This window comes from Carettochelys insculpta, chromosome 1 (assembly GCF_033958435.1).
Source record: "Carettochelys insculpta isolate YL-2023 chromosome 1, ASM3395843v1, whole genome shotgun sequence".
Lineage (NCBI taxonomy): Eukaryota > Metazoa > Chordata > Testudines > Carettochelyidae > Carettochelys > Carettochelys insculpta.
Window position 1 is genome coordinate 64,139,186 of NC_134137.1, and position 21,839 is coordinate 64,161,024.

The following is a 21,839-nucleotide window of genomic DNA, read 5'->3' on the forward strand; positions in this document are numbered from 1 at the left end:
TATCATTTCCCCTTGCTATGAAGGTAGTCATGAGGTTTTATCCTTTAAAATTAATCACTAACTTGCCTTTATGTAGTTCATAAATTCAGTACTCAGGGGATGTGATCCTTCAGCAAACTCGTTTCCTGATTCTCTTGACTTATCATTGGGAATCATGTCAGAAGGTCCCTGATGAAATTCTACTAACGAGAAATGAGAATAGAAGACCCAAAAAAGATACAAAATTATTTCTGACTCAGCTTTTTCAACTTTGTGTTTAAATCAGTGGCACCTTAGTAACCTTCTAAATTTAGTAGGGCCAAATTAAAATGAAATTCAAAAGGTACAAGAATAATACAGAGAATAAAACTTGTGCTACAGTGGACCACTAATAATAAAGCACAGACATTTTACTTTTAATGCGAATTTATTTTATACTGTGAAAACAACCCGATTCTGATCTCTCAAGTGAAATTCAGGAGCAACTCTTCTCATGTCAGTTAATTACTCCCAAACTATACCATGAGAGAGAAGACTGTGACTCATAGAAAGCAGTCAATTTAAAATGCAAAATATGCCACTAACAATACAAAAATTAAGATACACAAACTGGGGGTGTAGGGGAGGGATAGCTCCGTGGTTTGAACATTGGCCGTATGCGTGTACATTTTTGGTTAATCTAAAAAATGGATATCTGAGCTACTACTTGTATTCCCACATCCAAGGTGGGTGCTCTAATCATCAGGCTAAACAACACGGCAGAATGGCTTCAACAGGAATGACTGAGCGAGCACCACACCAGAATATGCCATAGTCTTGTGGTCAGAGCACTCTCCCTGTGGAGTGTGGGAGACCTCACTTAATTCCTTGCTCCAAATCTCTGACTGAGGAGAGAACTGAACTGACCCTGGGTGTCTCTCATCCCAGGTGACTGCTCCAACTAATAGGCTAAACGCATAATGGTGTGCACCACCACTACTGCTTTCCTTGTCCTCATTCTCTGGTGACCAAATTTTGAATGGCACCCTATCCAGCAGGCAGCCTCTGAGCATGCCTATAGTATCAGGCTATGTATGTGAGTTCAGTAGACAAATGCCTGCCTTCCTCTGGCTTACGGATCACTCTGGGGCTTAGGCAAGAGATAGGTATCCAGGCACAGAGTGAGATAGCAGGAACCTGACTCTGGGGCTTAGGCACCTAAGTGCCTCTTTGGTTCTGGATCTAAGTAATTATTCTCAGAAGTACAAAATTAAAGGTGCTTCACACATTTTCCAGGAAAAATCGTGCTAAACTAAAAGAACAGGTTAAGCATGTTGTTAGTAGAAACTTGGAGGTTGGGAAGTTTTTTGCACTCGGCATTACATATAGAATAGTATTACATATAGAATTTCTATTATCGTTAACTTTTTCTTATTTACGTTCCGACCTTGTACTAGGTTTCTGCGGTGACCTGAATCTTCCTTTATCACCTGGTCTTCTTCCATAATGTTTGACATTGGCACATTAAGGCTGATAGTATCCTCATCAGAGGGCTGAGAAGAAACAAACACAAAAAGTATTAATTTAAACATCAAACCAAGACTGAAATATCACTTGAAAATAATTATCAATTCAAATTTGTAAAAGATTAAATAATAACTTATGGGAGGGAGGCTGTGTCCCCATACTTTTGGCTCATGAATACTACATTCACAATTCAGTTATTTTTATTAAAATTATATCCTGCTGTATGCATAAAAATGGAGAAAACTGGATTAAACATCAATGACAAGGAATCAAATAAGAAACTATATTATCTTTATAAACATGATTCACAGCTATCTGTGCTTTTCTTCATTTGCTCAAAACAGTCATATCTTTATATGAAGACTAGAAAGTTTTCCCGGCATTGTTCAGGTCCTACATGGCAGGGCAAGGGGCTGGGAGTCTGGGGAGTGCAGGCGTCAGGGCAGGCTTGGAGATGTGGAGGGCTCAAGGCAGGGGGAAGAGAGGTGAGGGACGGCTTGGGGTGGGGATTCAGGAACGAGAGGAGAGGGTGTGGGGTTCAAGGCAGGGTGTTAGGAGGTGTTAGAGGGAGGGCAGGGTGTTGGGAGGTGAGAGGGGGGCTCAGGGAAGTGAGTGCGGGCAACCAGCAGCTGCTCACTGGGGCTGGCCCAGGGTTGCCTGGGGCACACTTGCTTGCTGCCCCTCTGTGGTCAGTTTGAAGTATAGCTGTCCCGGCTACCAGAACCTTCCCCTTCTGTCTGATGAGAAACAATCGTGTTCCACACACATCCCATTGTTGTGGCACAACCAAATCCTGACTTTGCTTTAAGAGAAAGCCGCATACCAAATTTGGTGGTCCTAGGTCTTACCATATAGGAGGAGTTCTTGAACAAATGGACTCACAGATGGATGGATGGACACACAGATGCACAAGCTCTTTCAAATATGTAGTAAAATATTGCTTAAGTTTAGTGAAACTACTGTAAGTTCTTTTCTTTTTGAAGAAATCATTTACTAGCAAAGCCATAAATATTTTTAAAAACTACTAAATGGTTTTTCTTATCTCGTACTGCTTTGATAAAAATTAAAAACATTTTTGCGCAATATATTCAGAAATCTGAAAAATCTTTGCCTTGGTGATAAGGCTCAACAGTAAAATAACAGCATCACACAAATGTTTTTAACTGTCAATTCTTTATATATATTCATATTTATATGCATACATATGCATATATTCATATATATGCAAACATTTACTTATTTAAATTTAAACACTAAAAAAAAATAGATTTAAACACTAAAAAATGCTCCTGTTCTAAAAACTCTAGGCACCCTGGCTGTCAGTTCCAATCACATTATGATGAACATCCAACAGTATAAAAATAATCATATATAGGAAATACATAAATTCAGAGTCATTAAAGCAGAGCAGCAAGTAATGTCCCCTTTCCACTTTGCAGACACTTTCCTCAACAGTTCGACAAATCCTGCCAAGCAGATGGCTTTTTCAACATGCCCAGAAAAATTATTTTGCCCCACAGATTCAGGTCTCATTAATTTAGCAACTATCTGCAGAAAATAGTGTAGCACAGTAGCATGTTCTATTGGCCCAATCACAAATTGCAATAACTGAGGTTTGGACAGAATTCTTTGATCAATAAAGTTACACAGTTTAGAAGAGTGCAAACAATTTAGAAAGAGTGTTAAAAGGTAAATGTAGCCTCTCATTTGCAATCATTCCTTCCAAGGCTATTCAGTCTTCTTGGGTTTTGGGTTTTTTTCAATTACGTAACTGACTTTTCCAGGTGTTTCCTGACAGTATAGGGCCAAATAGGAACTATGCAAAGCAGCTTTGTAATTATACAAAGTCATCACAGCTCTTTTACAGGTGAAATATTGTATCTCATTTCCTTCATTTGTACTTCTATTTTTATTCCATTAACAATGGAAGCCATGGACAGACCTGCATGCATCAAAGGTGCAGAAGATGAAGTCTAATTTTCATCTTATATATCTAAGGGTGCTGTAGCATTAATTTCAAACATCTATATTGACTAATGCAGACATTTTGAAAGCTTTTGCCTTCATATGAGAGCGCCAAGGTATGTGAAGTATTATCTTTTTTCAGACCAACTTGTGTTGGTGAGAGAGCCAAGCTATCAAGCTACAGTACCTTTCCAATAGTTGATAAAAGAGCCTTTTGTGGCTTGAGAACTTCTCTCTAACCAATATAAGCTGGTCCATGTTGTGGGGCAACTGCCCCACTCTGGGAAGAGGGGGTTAAAAGCAGACCACAGGGAGCCTGAGCAAACCAAACCAGTGAGAGGCTCATAGGGAGCCAATCACGTGGCTCCATGCTGGGTTAGTCTTGATAAGAATCGCTGCTCAGCAGACAGAGAACAGTTGGATTCTGACTAGACAGGGCAGTGCTGGGCGGGCTAAGGGGAGAGAAGCCCCAGCTTGATATTTGCCATGCTATAGGCCTTGATACATGGGCTGAGAAGGTGTAAGTGTCATGGGAAAGGGGCCCAGGGAAAACTGAACGCAATTAAGGAGAGTAGGACAAGGCTGCCTCCAGAAGGTCAGTGGATTGGGGCCCACAGTAGTGCAAGTCCCTGCCCCCCTCCTTTTCCCTCTTGCACTGCACTGAATACAGCACTTGTGTACCCACTGTGGAGAACACATACAGTGTCTCTACACAGCAAAGTTATTTCACAATAATGGCGGTTATTTCAAAATAACTTTGCGAGCGTCTACACAAACATTATTTCACTTGTGGCTGCCAGACTGATGAAATACCCAATCAAATAATATATTTGAAGCTCAAAGTGTACAAAGAAGGAAGGAAGGAATGGGTGGGGACTGGACAAATGGGCTCTTCTGACCCTTTGGTTCATGTTCACAATTCTGAACAACAAAGCAGATCTGGCCTTGTGCTCCCTGGGGAAGCCCCTGTTTGGGACTGGGACAAGGGGAGGTGCACACAAGGCCTCAAACACCCTCTTTCCCATGAAAATCACACTTTGCAAGAGGTACAGAAAATGGCAATATTCTCTGTACAACAATTAAAAGTAATTAAAGTTTTCATCATGTCTCTATGTATGACATAATCCTTTCTGTTATTATGAAGAACATGTCAGGTATTGTACAAAGAAATAAAAAGGCACGTACCAAATAAAGTCCAAAAGTCAGGACACACTGGGAACTGTATTACACAACTAATCTTTCTTCTTTCCCCCAATGTTCCATTACTTTTGCTATCAAATTTGCCACCTTTTATCTCCCACCCTTCTTTTTACTATTTTCTTCCCGTGCTCTTTTTCGTTCATCCATTTCATTTGCTCTTCACCACTCCCCCAAAGATTCAATTTACCGATACTTTTCTTTTTTGCAGTATCTCTCAGCAGTATCTCACTGTCCTGTTCACTCTTGTCTCTCTTAAATATACAGTGTTTTTAAAAATATCAGAAGGGAAGTCATATTAGTCTTTCTCCATAAAAACAAGAAGTCCTGTGGCATCGCATAGACTAACAGATTTATTGGAGCAGGTTTTCATGGGCAAAAACCCATTTTGTCAGATGCACCTTTGCCCACGAAAGTTTATGCTCCAATAAATCTTAGTTTATAAGGTGCCACAGAACTTCTCAGTGTTGTTAGAACTGCACCGAGCCCAAATTAGTACTTAGATGAAACCCACCTCACAAGGCTCTATTTTTAAGTCTGGGCTTCCAAAACAATGCCAGCTCACCTGCAAAGTAGAGTGCCTGATGGAAATCTGTTCTAATGAATATTTAGAAAACAAAACAGCCAAGTACAAGAATACAACAAAGCTACTATAACATTCAAAGTCTGTGCCTTTCAATGGCATTAGAGGACAAGAACGTAAAAAGAAGATCTGAGTGGTGGACCCAAAATAATAATAAATGCAGGATGAGATTTTCAAAAGTGCCCAATTCTCACTGACTTTCAATCAGAATAAGACAATTAATTATCTTAGGCAATAAAATCAGAAAAGCATCAGTCCACTCATGATAAACTTCTGCTCTTTGGTAACGTATCCTTAAAACCTTTTGAAATAAATGTTTTGGCAGCCCCCTTCCATAGACTACACAGAATTAAAGTTACTCTTCTACCCTCATCATTTCACTCTTTTGTAGAAATTTCTTCTAAAGTTTGGCTGAATATTGAAATGTAAAAAGCATCTCCACAAAACTATGCAACTGGAAACAGAACCCAAAATGGCTTGAAAAAGCAAAACTTGAGGCAATTTACCTCTGTAGCTGATAAACGTTTGTCTCCATTATCACTGCCAACACCTGAATCAGAATCCTTCTTACTTGGATATATGTCATCAATGCTAAATGTAAACAAAAACCAACAGAAAAGTTCTTAGTTTGCAGTAACAGCCTGAGCCTGATTTTAGTGAAGTCAATGCCAAAAGTCCCATTAGCCTCTAAGGTCCGAGATCAATCCCTTAACAAATTAATAATATAATACACGTGTAGTAAGACTGTCAACATTATTGGGCAAATGTTCAATGTCAAGTTAATTGGCTTAAACAAACAGTTCCACAAGTTCATCTAAGAAGATCGCTTATTGGTTGAAAGGATTTATTAAAACTATGAAAAAATAATCTATTGTTAAAGTATCTTTTTTTGTTCACAGAGACAAAAACTGCCAGTAGCTTAGCAGCATGCTGATTTCTTAGCATATCCCCAAGGTGACTTTCAAATCAACTAAAATAGTTGAACTCAGACTGCAGCCAACTGAATCATAACTGAGCATTAATAAATAAAAATTAATTAGTTTTGTGGAGAGAGGCTTGGCTCTCTCTAGAGTGTGAACTAATTAATGACACAGGTATCTTTTTGATATACATCAATTTAAAAATCCTTGAGGTTTAATAACTTAAATTGGCAAACCATAAAAATACCAGGTATCTTCTGCACTGGTTTTATTGCCAAGTATGAACTTTACTTTAACTTTAATGCACTTTACGCATTGTATAATACAGTATTAGTCATATGCTCATATTCCTCAGGTATTACACTGATCACATTTTTCTACATTATACATTTATATTTCTCATCAAAAGAATTAAACTGTAATCCTTCACAATACCACCTTTTTTTTTTTGGCACGGTGTCATCTCCTCTGCAACTAGACTTATGCACCAATAAAAATGAAAAAAGGAATTTTAACAATCTGATTTTAAGGCTCTGATTAAGCCTTATCAGTAATCACTGGGATTTTGTGTGAAATAATCTCTGGAAACCTTTATTATACGATTATTCTCAGAAATATGAAAATGGTGTTTCATTGGCTAGTGGCAAATTTAATGAATACAAAGGATACAGTTGTACTAAAGTATATGTGATAAATTAATAAAAGTATAACACAAATTGAGAAAGAGGCAGCCATTACTGATGGATTCTCAAGTATTATTATTATTATTATTATTATTATTGCACCTAGTTGCCCAGACATAGACCGGTACCCCACTGTTCTAGCAACTTGTATGAACATACAACAAAAAGATGCTAATGAAAACCTTTTCAACTTTGACCAAGCAAATCTCTCTCAGAATAAACTATATAGTCATTTCATACCATTACACAGCATCAGTCAGAAATCCATATCTTGGGCTGAATTAAATTTGAGACTAAAAACAAAGATTAAACTTTTTTCATATAGGATAAATAAATATACCATATCCACCCCAAATTAACAGGGGCTACTCTCCGAATATAGGATGAACTTTTGAAACTATTTGTAAATCTATCAATTCGTTTCTGAGTTCAAGTTAGCTTAAGAATGAGTTCTTTAACAAATATAGCACCTGTTAGTCTTTTCTTCATCACCAATTATCTCTATAAGGAACATCAAAGACTTTTAAAACTATCCTGATAATTAAAATTCATTGAAGTCTTGTGCACACACCATGTTTGAAGAACTTAGGTTGCAAATAAGACAAATCATTGATGTATTCAATGTCATTATACAGATTACCAACAGGATCCTCACTGTCTGAACCTTCATTCTATTTCCCGTAATATAACAACCAGTAAACTAACTGAAAATTAAAGGCATAACCCACCAATACACTTTGGCTGCCTTGCACTGCACTAATGATGCAAAGCAGATGTAATCCCAGATTCACTGGCCAGAAGGTTCTGGATGCTTTGTGCTACGCTGGTGCCCCAGTGAACTTTCACTTCATTACAATTCTGGAAAATACTAAAATTCATACTACTTATCTTTAAATAATTAAAAATACCATTCTAGCATGGGAGAGTGGGGAATTATTGTTTAGTTTGTGTCTGATTTTTTTTAAACAAGGACATTTTCAAATGAAAACTTATTAATTTTGAGTTAAGGATGCAAAGAAAAGTCAATAATTAGGATCAACATTTTATCACATTACCCCAAAATTTAACATTATAAATCCAATAACTTCAAAGTTAAAATTACACTTACAAGAAATCCAAAAGTGTTAAATTTTCAAAATATACATTTAGGTCATCTCAAAAATCTTAACTCTGTCTAGTGATGGCAAGCTGAGGGGAGAAACATGAAAATCACTAATATATATTTAAAAATTAATCTACTCTAATCTGATTTGAGCCCATCAGAACTAAAAGGTCAATCAAATTATGTGGTTACGGAGGAGGGATGGTATTTATTAATCACAAACATTACATTTATGTAATGTTATAATGTTCTAATCACTCTTAAGTGATACTGAGCTTTCTTCAGAATAAAAATTACTAATATAGATAAGATTTTTATTCAAAAAGGTAAAATTGACATAAACCTGCACTGAAAACTCCTGAAATGAAAGAATAAAAAATATACACCACTTTTTTCCAGACCACTAGAACTGATTCATGTGAACAAAGGATGCATTTTTAGGCTTTATTACTTACTTCTCTTCCACAGGTTGCTGCAAGTGTGGTTGTTCTATGGCATCAAGATAAAGTGAGTCTGCTGTTTTAATCTGGCAAGCCTGTATGTTCAGATATTTGAATATATGCACTTTACCCTTTATACAAATCTGTTAGGAAGAGAAAAAACAACATAACCATAAAGTATTTGCTCCAAATTTAATCTTATGGATATTAAGTTGCTAGAAAAACAGCAGATAAGGTGCATTCCATCAGATTACATTGTTTTAAAAAATTACAACAAAACCAGAATGTGCTATCATTTTGCTGCTTTGGAGAAGCTGTTCAGAAGCAGCAGTGGAGACAATGGGAGTTTTACCAATGACTTCAATTGGAGCATGCCCACAATGACCCATGCGGGTTTGGGCAAGACACATGCAACTATACAGATACATTCCCAGAGCAATGCATGTCTGCTTTAACATCAAGAACATAAGAGTATAGAGGAAGCAGAAATAAAAAACAGACACATCAACGTACACTACATTATAAATCCAGGAGGAAAATATCTTTCCCCTCCCCAATGGAGAAAGACAAAATAAATAATATATTTCAGTCTATAAGTAACAATATGTCTTTATTTTAACAAAGCAGTTAACAAGGCATTTAAATCAAAAGTGCTGTCTCTTTCTATTTAGTTAAATTGTCTCTCCAAATTTCTATGATCCATTTATTATATTTGAGAAAAAAAGAGAATTCTTATTTCTAATCCCACCATTTGAAGTCTGCCTCACTTATTTTATTTAAACCAGCTTCATGGTTAATGGAAAATGGAAAACATTTTGCTTATTTCGTTTAAGCAAATCACGTCTTATTCTTATTCCATTCAGGCAATGCCTGTCAATCAAAAAACATTTTCAGCTCTCACAGCAGAGCTGTGATATGTTAATGAGTCCAAACAATGACTATGGAAACTTTGGATTGCAGAAGCCCAATGTAATATGCACTCATAAAATCAGAGATTTATTTGGACACTGCAAGTACAGCACCTTCACACCAAGGAAGATACAGCATCACCTACTGGTGGAGTTGCTATTTACACTAATCATTACAATGTTCTCCTGTCTAGCTAAATAACGAATTTAAACAGTAATTCCTATGAATCCACATAATCTGCCACCCTTACAGGTTTCCATATTCATGTGCCCCCTTACGTACTACATTCAGTCACACTGTTGTACCTCGATGATCAGTTAGTGGGAGATTCATGTCCTCTGGGGAGAGGCTTCTCTCTTGTGGACGGACTGTGTGATGAAGGCAGCACTGTGTTGAGGTTCCTTAAATACCCCAGTAAAGCTTTCTCCAGAACCAGTCTCCCTTTATGAGCCTTAGAAACCTCTTGAGTACGTCCATATGGTCTGTTGAAGCACCCTTGAAGAGCTGTTGAGGATTCTCAATGTTTGCATTCCCGTTTCTTTCAGGGAACCTGAGTGCCAATTGTTAGTGTGGTACAAAAGGCTGGAGGGGTGTGTCTCTCTCTCGCCGTCACCCCTTTTCTTTTTTTTAAATCAGGAAGGTTATGTTGTTTAGTTCCTTAATGACTCTGCAATGTCCTCTCCAAAAAGGGGTAAGTTTGGGATTTTTCTCGTTGTATACCTAAAGCTTCTCTCTATCCTGGATGGCACATATTTTTCCTTTTTCCTAGCATCTTGTGCAAGACCTGTTCATTTCCAGCTCTTCTGCTCCTCCACCTTCTGGTGTGTTGTCATCAGGACACTGATATTAGATTCCACCATGTCACTCTCCTGTGTATGTGCAGCAGGCCTTGCCATTTCTTGCTGCCTAAACATCAAGTGACACAGAAGCATGGGGCCTGAGGACAGTTGGGTGCTGGCTGGCATTACACAGAGACAAAAGATGACTTTGTATCCCAGTCCTCCTGGTCTTCACTAAGACTCTAAGCACACACCCAATGGTGTGGTTTACACGCATCACAACCCCATTATTCACAGAATGGGCAAACACAGGTCCTTAACTTGGTTACCTGAAGTTGCTAACAAGCTTCATGTAACAACCTGATTCAAATTCCTTCTCAGTTCATTGGAGATGCAGTTTGGCAGGTCAACTCCTTTCTTCAAAGCATTGGTAGTTGTTTCAGATGCTTTTAACCTTCAGAGATTGTGTCACCACATACTTGGAGCAGCACCTGTACCTATTTCCAACTGGTGTTTCTGGTAGTGGGCCTTTTGAGTCAATCTGTATGAATCTCAAAGGGTTTACTAGGTTGGGACATTTCTGCTGAAGAAGTGCTGCCTCTTCTTGATGCCCCTTTGCTTTCCTGACAGGTAAGAAACACTATCTGTCAAAATCTGAAGATGTTCCCCCCCCACCCAAAAAAAAAAAAAACATAGGATACCTGCCTCAGTATCTTTTGGTTCCCCAGGTGATCTGCAACTTTATAATTATGGAGACACTCCAGTACCATTTTCTGTATAAATCAGCATACGGATAGGTGAAGCAATAGATAACCATTCTTTAACTATGCTGAACTTTCCCAACTAGGTCTGAGCTGGTAAATCTGTGGGTGCACCATATCAAACTTGGCATCCTGCGATTGTTCTTGCTGATTTCCTCACAAGACCATGTTTAGTCCTCTGTCATTGCCCTCACTTGGCTGAGAGCATCAGCTTCCACAGTTTGCTTTCTGTATTTATGGTAATCTGTGCACATATAATATTCACGCAGTTTGGGAAACAATCTTCCTGGGCATCCATCCTCCTGTGCTGTGTTTCATCAGGAGCCACCGCAAGGCTCCGTGCCCTTGCACGCTTGCTGCTCTGTACCTAGCAAATAGGGATGACGTGCCATGAGTGCCTCCGCATTAGCAAGTCACTCCAGTTCTGCAGTAAAAGATTGATTTTTCCCTCTTGTGGCCTCAAAAAACCAGTCTGCACCTGCTGAGATCACACGTCATCAAGTGCAGATCCAACAGCAACCCCTGAGGAGTTACAGATAAACCTGAGGAGATGAATTTAAGCACAGCACAGCTCAGTTGTGCAATCGGAAGTACTCCATGATCACACAGCTTTTTTCCCTACATATCGGAGATACAGTGTCAGCCGCCCTTTCCCCCAGTATGATTTGATAGTCTGTAGCAGACACTAACAAAAAAAACCCCATCTTTTGCTTTTATCAGTTAGGTCACAGGGGTGGGGGAATTTACAGCCCATGGGTCACATCCAGCCCCTGGCTTCCTTTGATCCAGCCTGCAAGGCTCAGGGCTCACCCCTGACCCCACCACAGGGATGCGAGCTGGCACTGGCGCTTTAGCCACATGAGGGGGAAGGGAGGCAGGAATTTTGGATGAAACAACAATGCGGCCTCACACCCCTGCAGGGAGAGGAGGAGGTACGCCCCAAACCGTATGGGCCCAGTGCAGGCAAGGCAGGGCCAGATCTGGCCTGTGGGCTCTGGCTGGTGAGGGTGAGGAAGCGGCTCCTGTGGGGTACAGGGAACCACTCCTTGCTTCTCCATTGGCAGAGTCGCAGACCATGGGAGCACCAAGGGTAAGTTCCCTGCAGCACACAGGGTCAAGTGGAGGTGAATTCTGGCCCCTCCCCCAACTGCACCAGGCAGACACTCCCATCCCTTGCCTCTTCCCACCCAGACCCCTCCACATCTTTTCTATATGCACCCTTCCAGACTCCAAACCTCTGCCCCGCTCCTGCACCCTACCTCCTACTCAAACTCTGCACTCCCACCGCGCTCCCAAAGGATTCTGCATCCCAGGCCCCAGAATGTCCCCCGACCCTATCCCTCACCTCCACCGCTGCCACGCTCTTACACCCCCTTCCAGACCCTCACCACCCACTCCTACACCTGCTTCCAGATTCCTCACAGAGAGCCCACTCCTTCACCATGCCTCCTGACCAGCTCCCACCCTGCTCCTGAACTCTGCTTCCTGACCCCTCACCCGCACCCCACCCCTGCACCCTACTTCTCACCCACACCCTGCACCCCAAGCCCACTCCTCCACCCGAACTTCTTCCCAAGACCCCACATCTCCATCCCCTCCCTGCCCCCCTTCTCCCTTGCACTGAAACCCTAATTTTTGGCCCAACCCATGACACTGGGTTGGGGGGCACAAAATCTATTAGCCCTGTTCACACTAGGTTCTGGGTTGGTGCTTGAGGGTAGTAAGATGAATGTCTTTTTCCTGCCTCAGTTGGGGGCCACATCTGTGAGATTTTGGGGGGGAGGTGTCTCCTTATTTGAGCGGGTGGGGGATGGATCTGTGAGATTTTGGTTTGTTTTTCTGCTCACTTTCTTCTGGCCCCGATTTTTCTGTGGGTCCATGGGCCCCTGACCCAAAAAAGGTTCCCCACCTCATGATAAAATGCTGATCCATAAGCATTCAAAATCTTTTTTTTCATGAGTTATCAGTGACTCAGAAACAGATAATGCTTATTTTAATACAGGTTGTCACTCCAACTCCTTACTTGCCTACTCAATCCTTCCTAAATAGATTATAACCATTGATTTTAACATTCCAATTAGGGGAATCATCCCACGAAACTTCCAGGAGAACAAATTTATGCTCATATATGATAAAATCCAATTCCCCATGTTTGTAACCCAGACTCCTAACACTGGTCTTTAGACAATTAAAGCATTTTGTCTCTTCAAGTTCTTTGATTCCTTGATTAATTTTGTTCTCAGCAACTCAATTTCATGCCAACTGCTCATATTTTCCCCTTGCTTAGCCTCCCTTTTGTTATTAGTGAGACCATTTACTTCCTATGACATGTCCCTGTAGTATTCACATGTCCAAAAGGCACTCTGTTGAACTGAATTGAGGATTGTCACAAAGGCCATTTTTTCTCAACCCTCAGCTGCCACTTTAATCTAAGTATCGGAGGGGTAGCCATGTTAGTCTGGATCTGTAACAGCAACGAAGGGTCCTGTGGCACCTTACAGACTAACAGAAAACTTTTGAGCATGAGCTTTCGTGAGCACAGACTCTAAGGATATTTAGATACCAAATTAAAAATTATTCAAATGTTTTGATTCTGTTGTTTTCTCCAGTGTTGCTGCTATGTGGGTAACTCTTTTGAATTATCTGAGAACCAGATCTCCTATAGTCAACTCGTATCTCCAAGTCTCCACCCGGCTTTTTGCTCATTTTCAGTGGGAGACACCCAAGGGGATGAAGACTGCTTGATTAGGCCATTTCCCACAATTACCAAGTTCTTCATCATTACGGGAGAACACAGTGACATGTTGTATGACTAACTGCTCTAATCCAATGGTGTCCAACAGTAATTCAAGGATTGCCACATTTGTGGTTGTCATCCTTCTGTATATGCCATAGCCCTCCCACGCACTCTAATGAATGCCCCCCGCTTCAGAGCCAGACACCGCCAGCCCCTGCCCATGCTCTAACAATGCCCTCACCCTCCTCCACAGCCAGGCACCCCCCAGCTCGAACAATGTCCTTCCCCTCCCCCAGAGAGAGACAGGCACTCACGCACGCACTCCTCCCACATGAACTGAATGTGGGCGACTCACTGCTGAAGAAGCCATGCAAGCTGTCCTGGGGCCCAAGTTCGAGCTGTGCCGGGGCCTGCACTGCAGCTGCAGGAGACTGAACCAAGGCCTGCAAGAGACACTGACGCTGACGCCATGTGCTTGTCCCACCCAGCAGTGCGGCAGGTGCATGGAACAGGCAGATGACATTTCACAAATGCGGCTCAGAGCCAGATTCACCGCAGTGCAGCGTCCAGTCCACCACATTTGGCACATGGCAAACAGATTGGACACCATGTTTCTACTCACTTCTCTTTGTTGTCTTCTATGACAGCTTCTGTCAAGTGAACTCCTAGCTCTTTTACTGAATGGGCTGCAATACAGCTCTTGATGTTTGACCCTGCGGGAGGCATTGAAACACTACCTATCTTGGACACTGGACATTCACTAGTTGCACTTCCTGGCCAGTCTTGTTAATTGCTCTAAGCCACAGCTTACACTCTGGGTGCAGCTTGAAAAAAAGGAAAGCACTACTCAACCACAATCCTAACGGAATACTGGTGGCTTCAAATATTTCCACAGGTTCACTGCAATAGTCTTATCACCAGGGCATTAATGCATGATTAGCTGGCTTCACACCTGGACCTCAGTCTTCAAAGGGAAGAAGCAGTTCCTCTCTGTCTTCCTTATGCAAGGTAGAGGCACCTCTAAGAGCCACAAAATCTGCACTTCTTCCTGCCAACATCCAGCAGGAGTATTTGAACATTATCTAGTGATAAAAATGCTGTATTAATAGCCCAAGATGTATTGTAATGCTCTCAGATGAAATCCACTGCTACCATACCAGCTCTAGTCACCACAACAAAAGTCCACTTGGTACGCGAAGCCCCAGCCACCAAGTTCAGCGGACGGGGAGGCTGGACTTTGCTTGTTGTCAGAGCTGATGACTAACACTCATCAATTCAAATCCTGCAGGACAAAGTCTCTTCCTTTTCAGCACTGGTTGTTCACTATATATCAGACTTATTTCAGATCTTGAGTTCAACAGCATTGTCATTTTCCAGGCATTGATATCTTGAGACACATACTAACAGGTGCCCGGGCAGCTCCTGAATGGCCCATTCGCAGAGTTGCTGATGGCAGCCCTATTGCATCAGCAACTTCTTGTTTCCCTCGCTGTGGCTTATCTCTGGGCAATTCTGTCTTGAATGCCCTTTGCTTCCACATCACCTGCAAATGTCATTTGTCATGGCACCCACTTATGAAAAAGTCTGTCTTCTGAGCAACGGCATGACTGAACAGACTGCACATGGCCTCTGCCAATTATCTACCCACGTCACTAGCAATAATTCCTTAAAGTACAACATCTAGTATAACAGAATCACCCCAATGTTGGAATTAGCAGCTACAGTAAATTCTTTCATACTTGCCATTCTATCATCTGGAACTCTCAAACAATCAGCATTTTAACCATAAAAAAAAGTTAGTTATATTTTCCATAAGTACAGTACAGCGAAAGCCAGTACAAATAAATACAGCAAATGCAGCAGGGCTACCATTACAGTACAGTGCTCTGTCAACAGAAGTCACTGTCTGAAGACATCTCCTGACAAACTTCTGTCGACATAGTGCAGCCAAACACAAAAGCCAATCGGAAGAGTATTCTGCTTTGTTGACAGAGCAGATAGACCGCCCAGCTGTGCTCTCAACAAAACAGGCAACTGGAAACCCAGCAGAGAGGGCTGCCCATTGTTGCGGATGCCCTGTCTGTTGAGAGAGGCCCCCTGGGGCGTTTACACAGTTTTTTTTGTCAAGAGAAATCTGTGAAAGGCATTGTGCCTTGTAGCGGAAAGGCAGAATCCCATCAGGGAAAGTGCTGGGTTTTGTCCATACGCTGTCGACAAAAGGCACTTTGTGTGCAAATGGACAGTGTGTTTTGTCAACAAAACTCTCTAATGTAACTATAGCCTATAAATTTACAGTGTGCAAAATTACTGTTGGTAAATAAATTAGTCTGCATACATTTTTGTTTCTTAATATCTAATCTTGTTTTTCTTTAGCATTATACACTGCTAGGTACACCTCTCTATCATCTAGAATATTTGAATACTCATCAATCTCCTGGTCCCAGAGCTGCAGGATAGGAAAGAGTTCACAGCAACACCTTTAAAGAAACATGAATTGCTTCTTCCATGTTTTTGAACTCTGCCTATAACGTCGCCCATAGACTTGTCCAGTATATTATCCTTCTGCAGCAGGGTATGAAGCTTGCCTGTTAAACTGTTTATAAACTGACTTTTCACACAGAATCCTCTCATGACTTGCCACTGGCCACATGCCCTTCTCTGAATTGCAAGTTCCAGATCAGTTGATTCTGCTTCACTTGAATCATCCTGCAGACAGAGGGACGATGGAAAATCCTACTGAACAGTCTCCTTAAGGCGCACACGTAACGCTGCAGAGGTTCCTCTGCAGGTGCCTATTGCCTTTCCATTTCTTCCAGTATTTCAGTGGTTCATCACAGAGGTTGTACAGATGTTTGTGTAACTGTTGGTAAGAATCATGATCTGCACTGGGAAACTGCAGGTAAAATATCTTGGCATCACTATTCAAAAATACTACTAGAAACAGTACTACTTTCTCATCAGGTCACTCAAAGTCTGTGAAGACTTGAAGATTCCAGTCCTCATCTGCATGCCAGCATATTTCTTCTCAGGCAAATGTGTTTTTGCCATCTTGAAGCCACAGGATGTAATATTTGCTCACAGAATCAGAGATTTACTGGGATACAGGAAACACCAACTTAGTGCATACAGGCAGGACATATCTTCCTGCTAACCCCTCAGGTCACACCAACAACATAACAAAAAAGGCAATGTCTGAACAATAAGACTGGTGGAGGTTTTGTCTACATTCATCATTACAATATATCACACTTCTTCAAGGCAGGCTATATCAAAATATAGAACTTACTAGTTTCTGTGTGGCTCACATACAGTAAGCCCAGAGAACAAGATGTTACGTCTCTGGATTATTTGTGGCACGTAAATCGGTAAAATCAAAAAGTTTCCCAAAATGTTTGTCCATTCACTTACAATAGTTACGGAATACAGATTTATCAATGTCATTTCTTTTACAATTTTCCTCTCCATCACCATAAAAAATATTCTGCTTATTAGTAGTACCACTAAAGGAAGACACATGAAAAATAAAGTTTAATGATGTGTTTATAAGAAAGCTGCATGTTTTATCAGAGGAAACATTCTAGAATGACTCGGTTCAGGTGCAATGTATGCTCAAGAGCACAAGTTAGGAGCTTGAGGAGAGACTTACTTACCATCTCCCATTTATTTCTATTTAAAAAAAAAAATTCTGGCTCAAATCAATTGACTACAATAATTAAGACCCAAAAGATAACACAGCTGAGTTTGCAATCCTGGAAAACAACAAGACAGCAAGGTTTTATATTATATCAATTAGCACAGGCTGTTCGTGATATCATATAAACCTATCCTTACGATAAGTCACAATTTAAGTGATATACATTACTTACTTGCGCTGGTGGAGACTGTAGGGGATTGTTCTCAAGCAGTAATACTTGTAACTGCGCCATCTTTCTAAAACAAATTGGAATCACGAGTACCTTATTGCAGGAAAAGTCAAACTTTACCAAGGGAAGCTCTACTAATTCTAAAAGTAACAGAAAGGATCATTGTTATTAGAATATATATTTATTTATGCCACAAAACAAATGAGTATTTTTGAACATGATGATCTGGTTTGTAAGGGAATAAAGTAAGAATTTCACAGTATAATAAACTGAATTCATTTTTCTTCTAAAAACAAGTTGTGGGTGATCCTGTTACTTTAGTTATATATTCTGTGTAGAGTAGCCCTTATAAATTATATTCTATTTATAGTATCTACCCAGTGCTACACTCATAGCAGTCACAGCACTTGGCATTCTCAAGTATCTAGGCCTATTTGGCTGCCGGCAGCTGCTTAAAATAAAATCAAATACCTTTCACGCTGGGAAAGAAAGTGTATCTATTTAAATCTATAAAAACAGGGTTGAAAAGAAATTCTGTACCTAGTTAGTACAAAGTCTCTAGCTTCTGTTTCTAGTAATATAAAAAACTGTTGCTAGTTTTGGGTACAATGTATTGCACTTTTTTTTTCAAAGTAGTATATATCCTTTCTTAGAGTTGTTCTGTCAGTCAAAGGTACCTTGTTTAGGATAGCTGATCAGGCAGAGCTAGAAAAGAAGGCTGGCTCTCTAATGTGGGCCACAGCAGCTCAGATTACTAAAGGATGGTAAGCACTGATGGCATAAAATCTGGAAATCATAATCTCTCCAAAGGCATTGTCACAACAAACAATACTGCCACAGTAAGGGATAGAAATGGAATTGAGTAAGAAAATAGCTAAATACACTCACTTTTCCCCACAATGTTATTAATGTTGATATTAATTGGGTGACTATAAAGAATCAAAGCAAAGCCGAATAGCGTAACTGTTACCTTTTCCGGGCAGGACTATGTTACTAGTGTGCTCAACTTTTTCTTACTAACAGTGAATCATTCTATCATTTAGTCCTTACATGTCTTCAAGGTAAATTTTGTTAGTATAAGAATTTCAAGGTTTTGCCAAGAAAAATAGCTGTCTTTCATAACTGCATCTTGTCCATTACAGGTCCTGAAAATGTATTAACATCATATGTAGACTCACCTCATGCTTTACACATTATATACATGTGTAAGGTATATGTTATTAAGCACCACTTACCCATTTAATGTCTTATTGTTTTAATAGGCCCAAAATATACATTACACAGCTTTATGCCAGTACTGCATGTTAGCATGTAAAACTGACCCACGACAGTTTACTGGAGTTTGTAATGGAGCACCACAGAAAAAAATTTCTTCTGGTGCTTTTCCAAAGATACCGTCACTTACACAACAGCATAACATGCAACTTCAGCTCACACAGAAGCAGGTCTGATTTGGTTATGCGTCTAAGGCAAATAAAATGAACTCAGAAACAGTACTTTTGTTTTAAATACAACATATACTTTTCTCCAAGATTTCTAAAATAATTCTCAAACACCACAGAGTTGATCCTCAGCTGGTGTAAATTGTTCTAACTCCATAACAGAGCTTTTTATACCCAGTGGAGGATCTGTCTGCATAAGTCATTCATAAATAATAAACTATTGATTTGAAGACCTATATCAAGCTACCATGAATCACAAAGATCATGCATTATAAACAGACCCACATTTTGTTTCTTCTAGAAAGCAGATACTGTACAATGTTGCCAACACACAGAAAATGCAAACTGAACAAATATTAGCACATGAGAATTGTAAGGCTTTTAATCTTACTTATTTACATAATTAAATATATTCATACGTTCAAAGTTCTTACCAAAATGTAACTTTAAATGTCTTTTTTTTTTTTTTTTTTTAATTTTTACCTTGTGGTAAAACCTTGAGATAATTTCTTCTAATGTTTAGTTCTCTTAGAGACTTCAACTGACCTATCTGCTTTGGCAAAGACGTGATTTCATTGCAGCTGACATCCTATGTTAAAAAACAAATATGAGATGATGAACTGTCCTCCTTCAAGACAACTGACTAATACAGGTGTGAAATTCAAAGTACTTTTTGATCCATTAAAACATGTTTTCCAGGTTAATTAAACGTAAATTCATATAACCTGCCCTGTCTTATCTTTGCACTGACAAATTAGCCATGTAGCAGGTGTCATATCACATAGAAACAAAATAAAACATTTACTTATATTTGCTTAGTGAAGTCACATGGAGTGCCATTTGGGCTCCTTGCTCATTTTTCTACATCTGTTTTTGGTTTTTCAGTACATTTCTGAAGGACTTTGCAATCTGTTGCGGGGTTGGAGAGAACACTGATAGGAAACAATCTTGTAAAATCAAGTTGCTCTCTTTACGGTTCTCTAAATTAGGTTACTTGAAGGAGGTTTGGTAGGAGATATATTAGAAGCTGGTTTTCAATGTTTTTTTTTTTTAAATCAATTTAAAGACTTTTCTTTTTTTAACACCAAAATGCTAGAAAGGCAGAAATGTAACACAATTGCTGTTATTACACAGTAGTTTGAAACATGTTTATACAGGAAGTGGTTCACAATTACGAGTAGGTATAAGGGGTAGCCATGTTAGTTTGGATCTTCGCAAAACAATGCAAGCAGTCCTGTAGCACTTTAAAGACTAACAAATTTATTTATTAGGTAATGAGCATTCACTGCTCCAGAATCTGAAGAAATGGGTCTTTCCTACGAAAGCTAATGAATAAAATTGTTAGTCTTAAAAGTGCTACAGGGCTGCTTTCTTTGTTTTACCAGTAGATATGAAATTCATACTTTAAACTTTACAAAGAAAAGGAGAAACAGTCTTCTCTTACAAAAGTCACCTATTTGAAAGAGAGTAGGAAAACGGGCAATTCATCATGACAATACCAATACAAGATAACAGGAAGCAACTCTCAGCTTTTATTATAAATATCATTTGATAAGAAATACAGAGAATATTAAAAGTTTTGAAAGCATGTAAGTGACTTAAAAGCATAAGTCTCACTGAAAGACAAAGGAATTTAGACTCCTAAATGATATAGGTGTTTTACTCATTTCTTGGTCAAGTGTTCCTAAATTTGCCACAGCTAAAAATTATAATATATACTTTTAATCAGAGTACTCTGTAATCTCAGAATATCTGTAAATTCTCCAAGGTAAGGGATGCAACACATCTGGAGCATTCCATGGTTAATTCACAATGACAGCTATCTACATCCCACCACAGTGAGTGTTGTGTTCGTTGTTCCAGTGATCAGGGAGAATGCTGAAATTTACAAAGGTCCAGAAAGAACAAATTCTGTACACTTCAATGCCCCAGAGACTAATTTATACAAGGTTGAATTATGGCCCTCATCTCTGATTTTAACAACCCAGACCAAAATGTAACTTTTATTAGTTTTACAATTTCTAAAAGAGGAAACACTAGAAAGTTAGATTTTTAAAGTTAAATTTCAGTAGAAGGAGGAGTTCATTCAACAAAAGGTGTAATGGAAAGTAGGAAATGCATTAATACTGGTAATAATAATAAATATATAAAACAAATCAGTGGTTGGCAACCCCTTCAGCACATGGCCTGTAAGGGTAATCTGTTGGCAGGCTGCAAGACATTTTGTTTATGTTGACTGCCCTGGACAGCCAAGAATTGTGGAAAGCAACAGCCAGCCCATCCCTGTGGCCTGTGCTACTTCCCAGAGCTCCCACTGGCCAGCAGCTGTGAACCACAGCCACTGGCAACTGTGGAGTGACATATCTGCAGACAGTCAACATAAACAAAATATCTCTTAGCCTGCCAGGAAACTACCCTGATGGACCATGTACCTAAGGTTGCCAACCCATGAAATAAGCGCATTAATAATACCATTGATGCATTAATTAAAATTCTGAAAAGCCTAAATTTGATCATAAAGACCGACTCCTGTAATTATGGGATTTTAAAACAAGATCAAATCAACTTACAGGCTTTTGCTTATGTTACCAAACACACCAATATGCAGACAACATGAAAGTGAAAGGAACACTTTCGTATAAGCCTATAATACATTCTCATTTGACTAGTATGGTCCTTCAAGATTTCATATACTGTATAATAGGGAGATCCACAAAAGTATGGAGACGCTGACTCCAAGAGTGTGATAAGGTTTTTTCCTAAAGACACCATAACATTTCTGAAGGACATTAACTCCTACTTCCACATCTTGAGAAGTGGGTCTGCCCCACAAAAGCTCATCGCCTAATAAATTATTTTGTTAGTCTTTAAACTGCTACATCACTGTTTTTTGTCCTACTTCTATGGTTATTGTTTCAAGTGGAAAAGTTGCAAAATACCTATGGAACTCTCAGATTCAACAGTTCCCCAAAC

The 21,839-nt window shown here is 39.6% G+C and overlaps 1 protein-coding gene across 3 annotated transcripts in view; it reads right to left on the bottom strand.

The window, feature by feature from the left end:
• LRCH1 (leucine rich repeats and calponin homology domain containing 1) overlaps nucleotides 1-21,839 on the bottom strand; it is a 201,603-nt gene that overhangs the window by 76,519 nt on the left and 103,245 nt on the right. For all 3 annotated transcript variants that reach the window (XR_012644535.1, XM_074988003.1, XM_074988011.1), the window contains exons 4-9: nucleotides 19,350-19,455; nucleotides 17,428-17,564; nucleotides 8,391-8,518; nucleotides 5,737-5,821; nucleotides 1,406-1,511; nucleotides 67-179 (exon numbers count right to left, since the gene is read on the bottom strand). Coding sequence is in view for 2 of the 3 variants with exons in the window: in XM_074988003.1 (XP_074844104.1) it covers nucleotides 67-179; nucleotides 1,406-1,511; nucleotides 5,737-5,821; nucleotides 8,391-8,518; nucleotides 17,428-17,564; nucleotides 19,350-19,455 (675 nt within the window). In the remaining variant the exon portion in view is untranslated. The remainder of the gene's footprint in view (nucleotides 1-66; nucleotides 180-1,405; nucleotides 1,512-5,736; nucleotides 5,822-8,390; nucleotides 8,519-17,427; nucleotides 17,565-19,349; nucleotides 19,456-21,839) is intronic.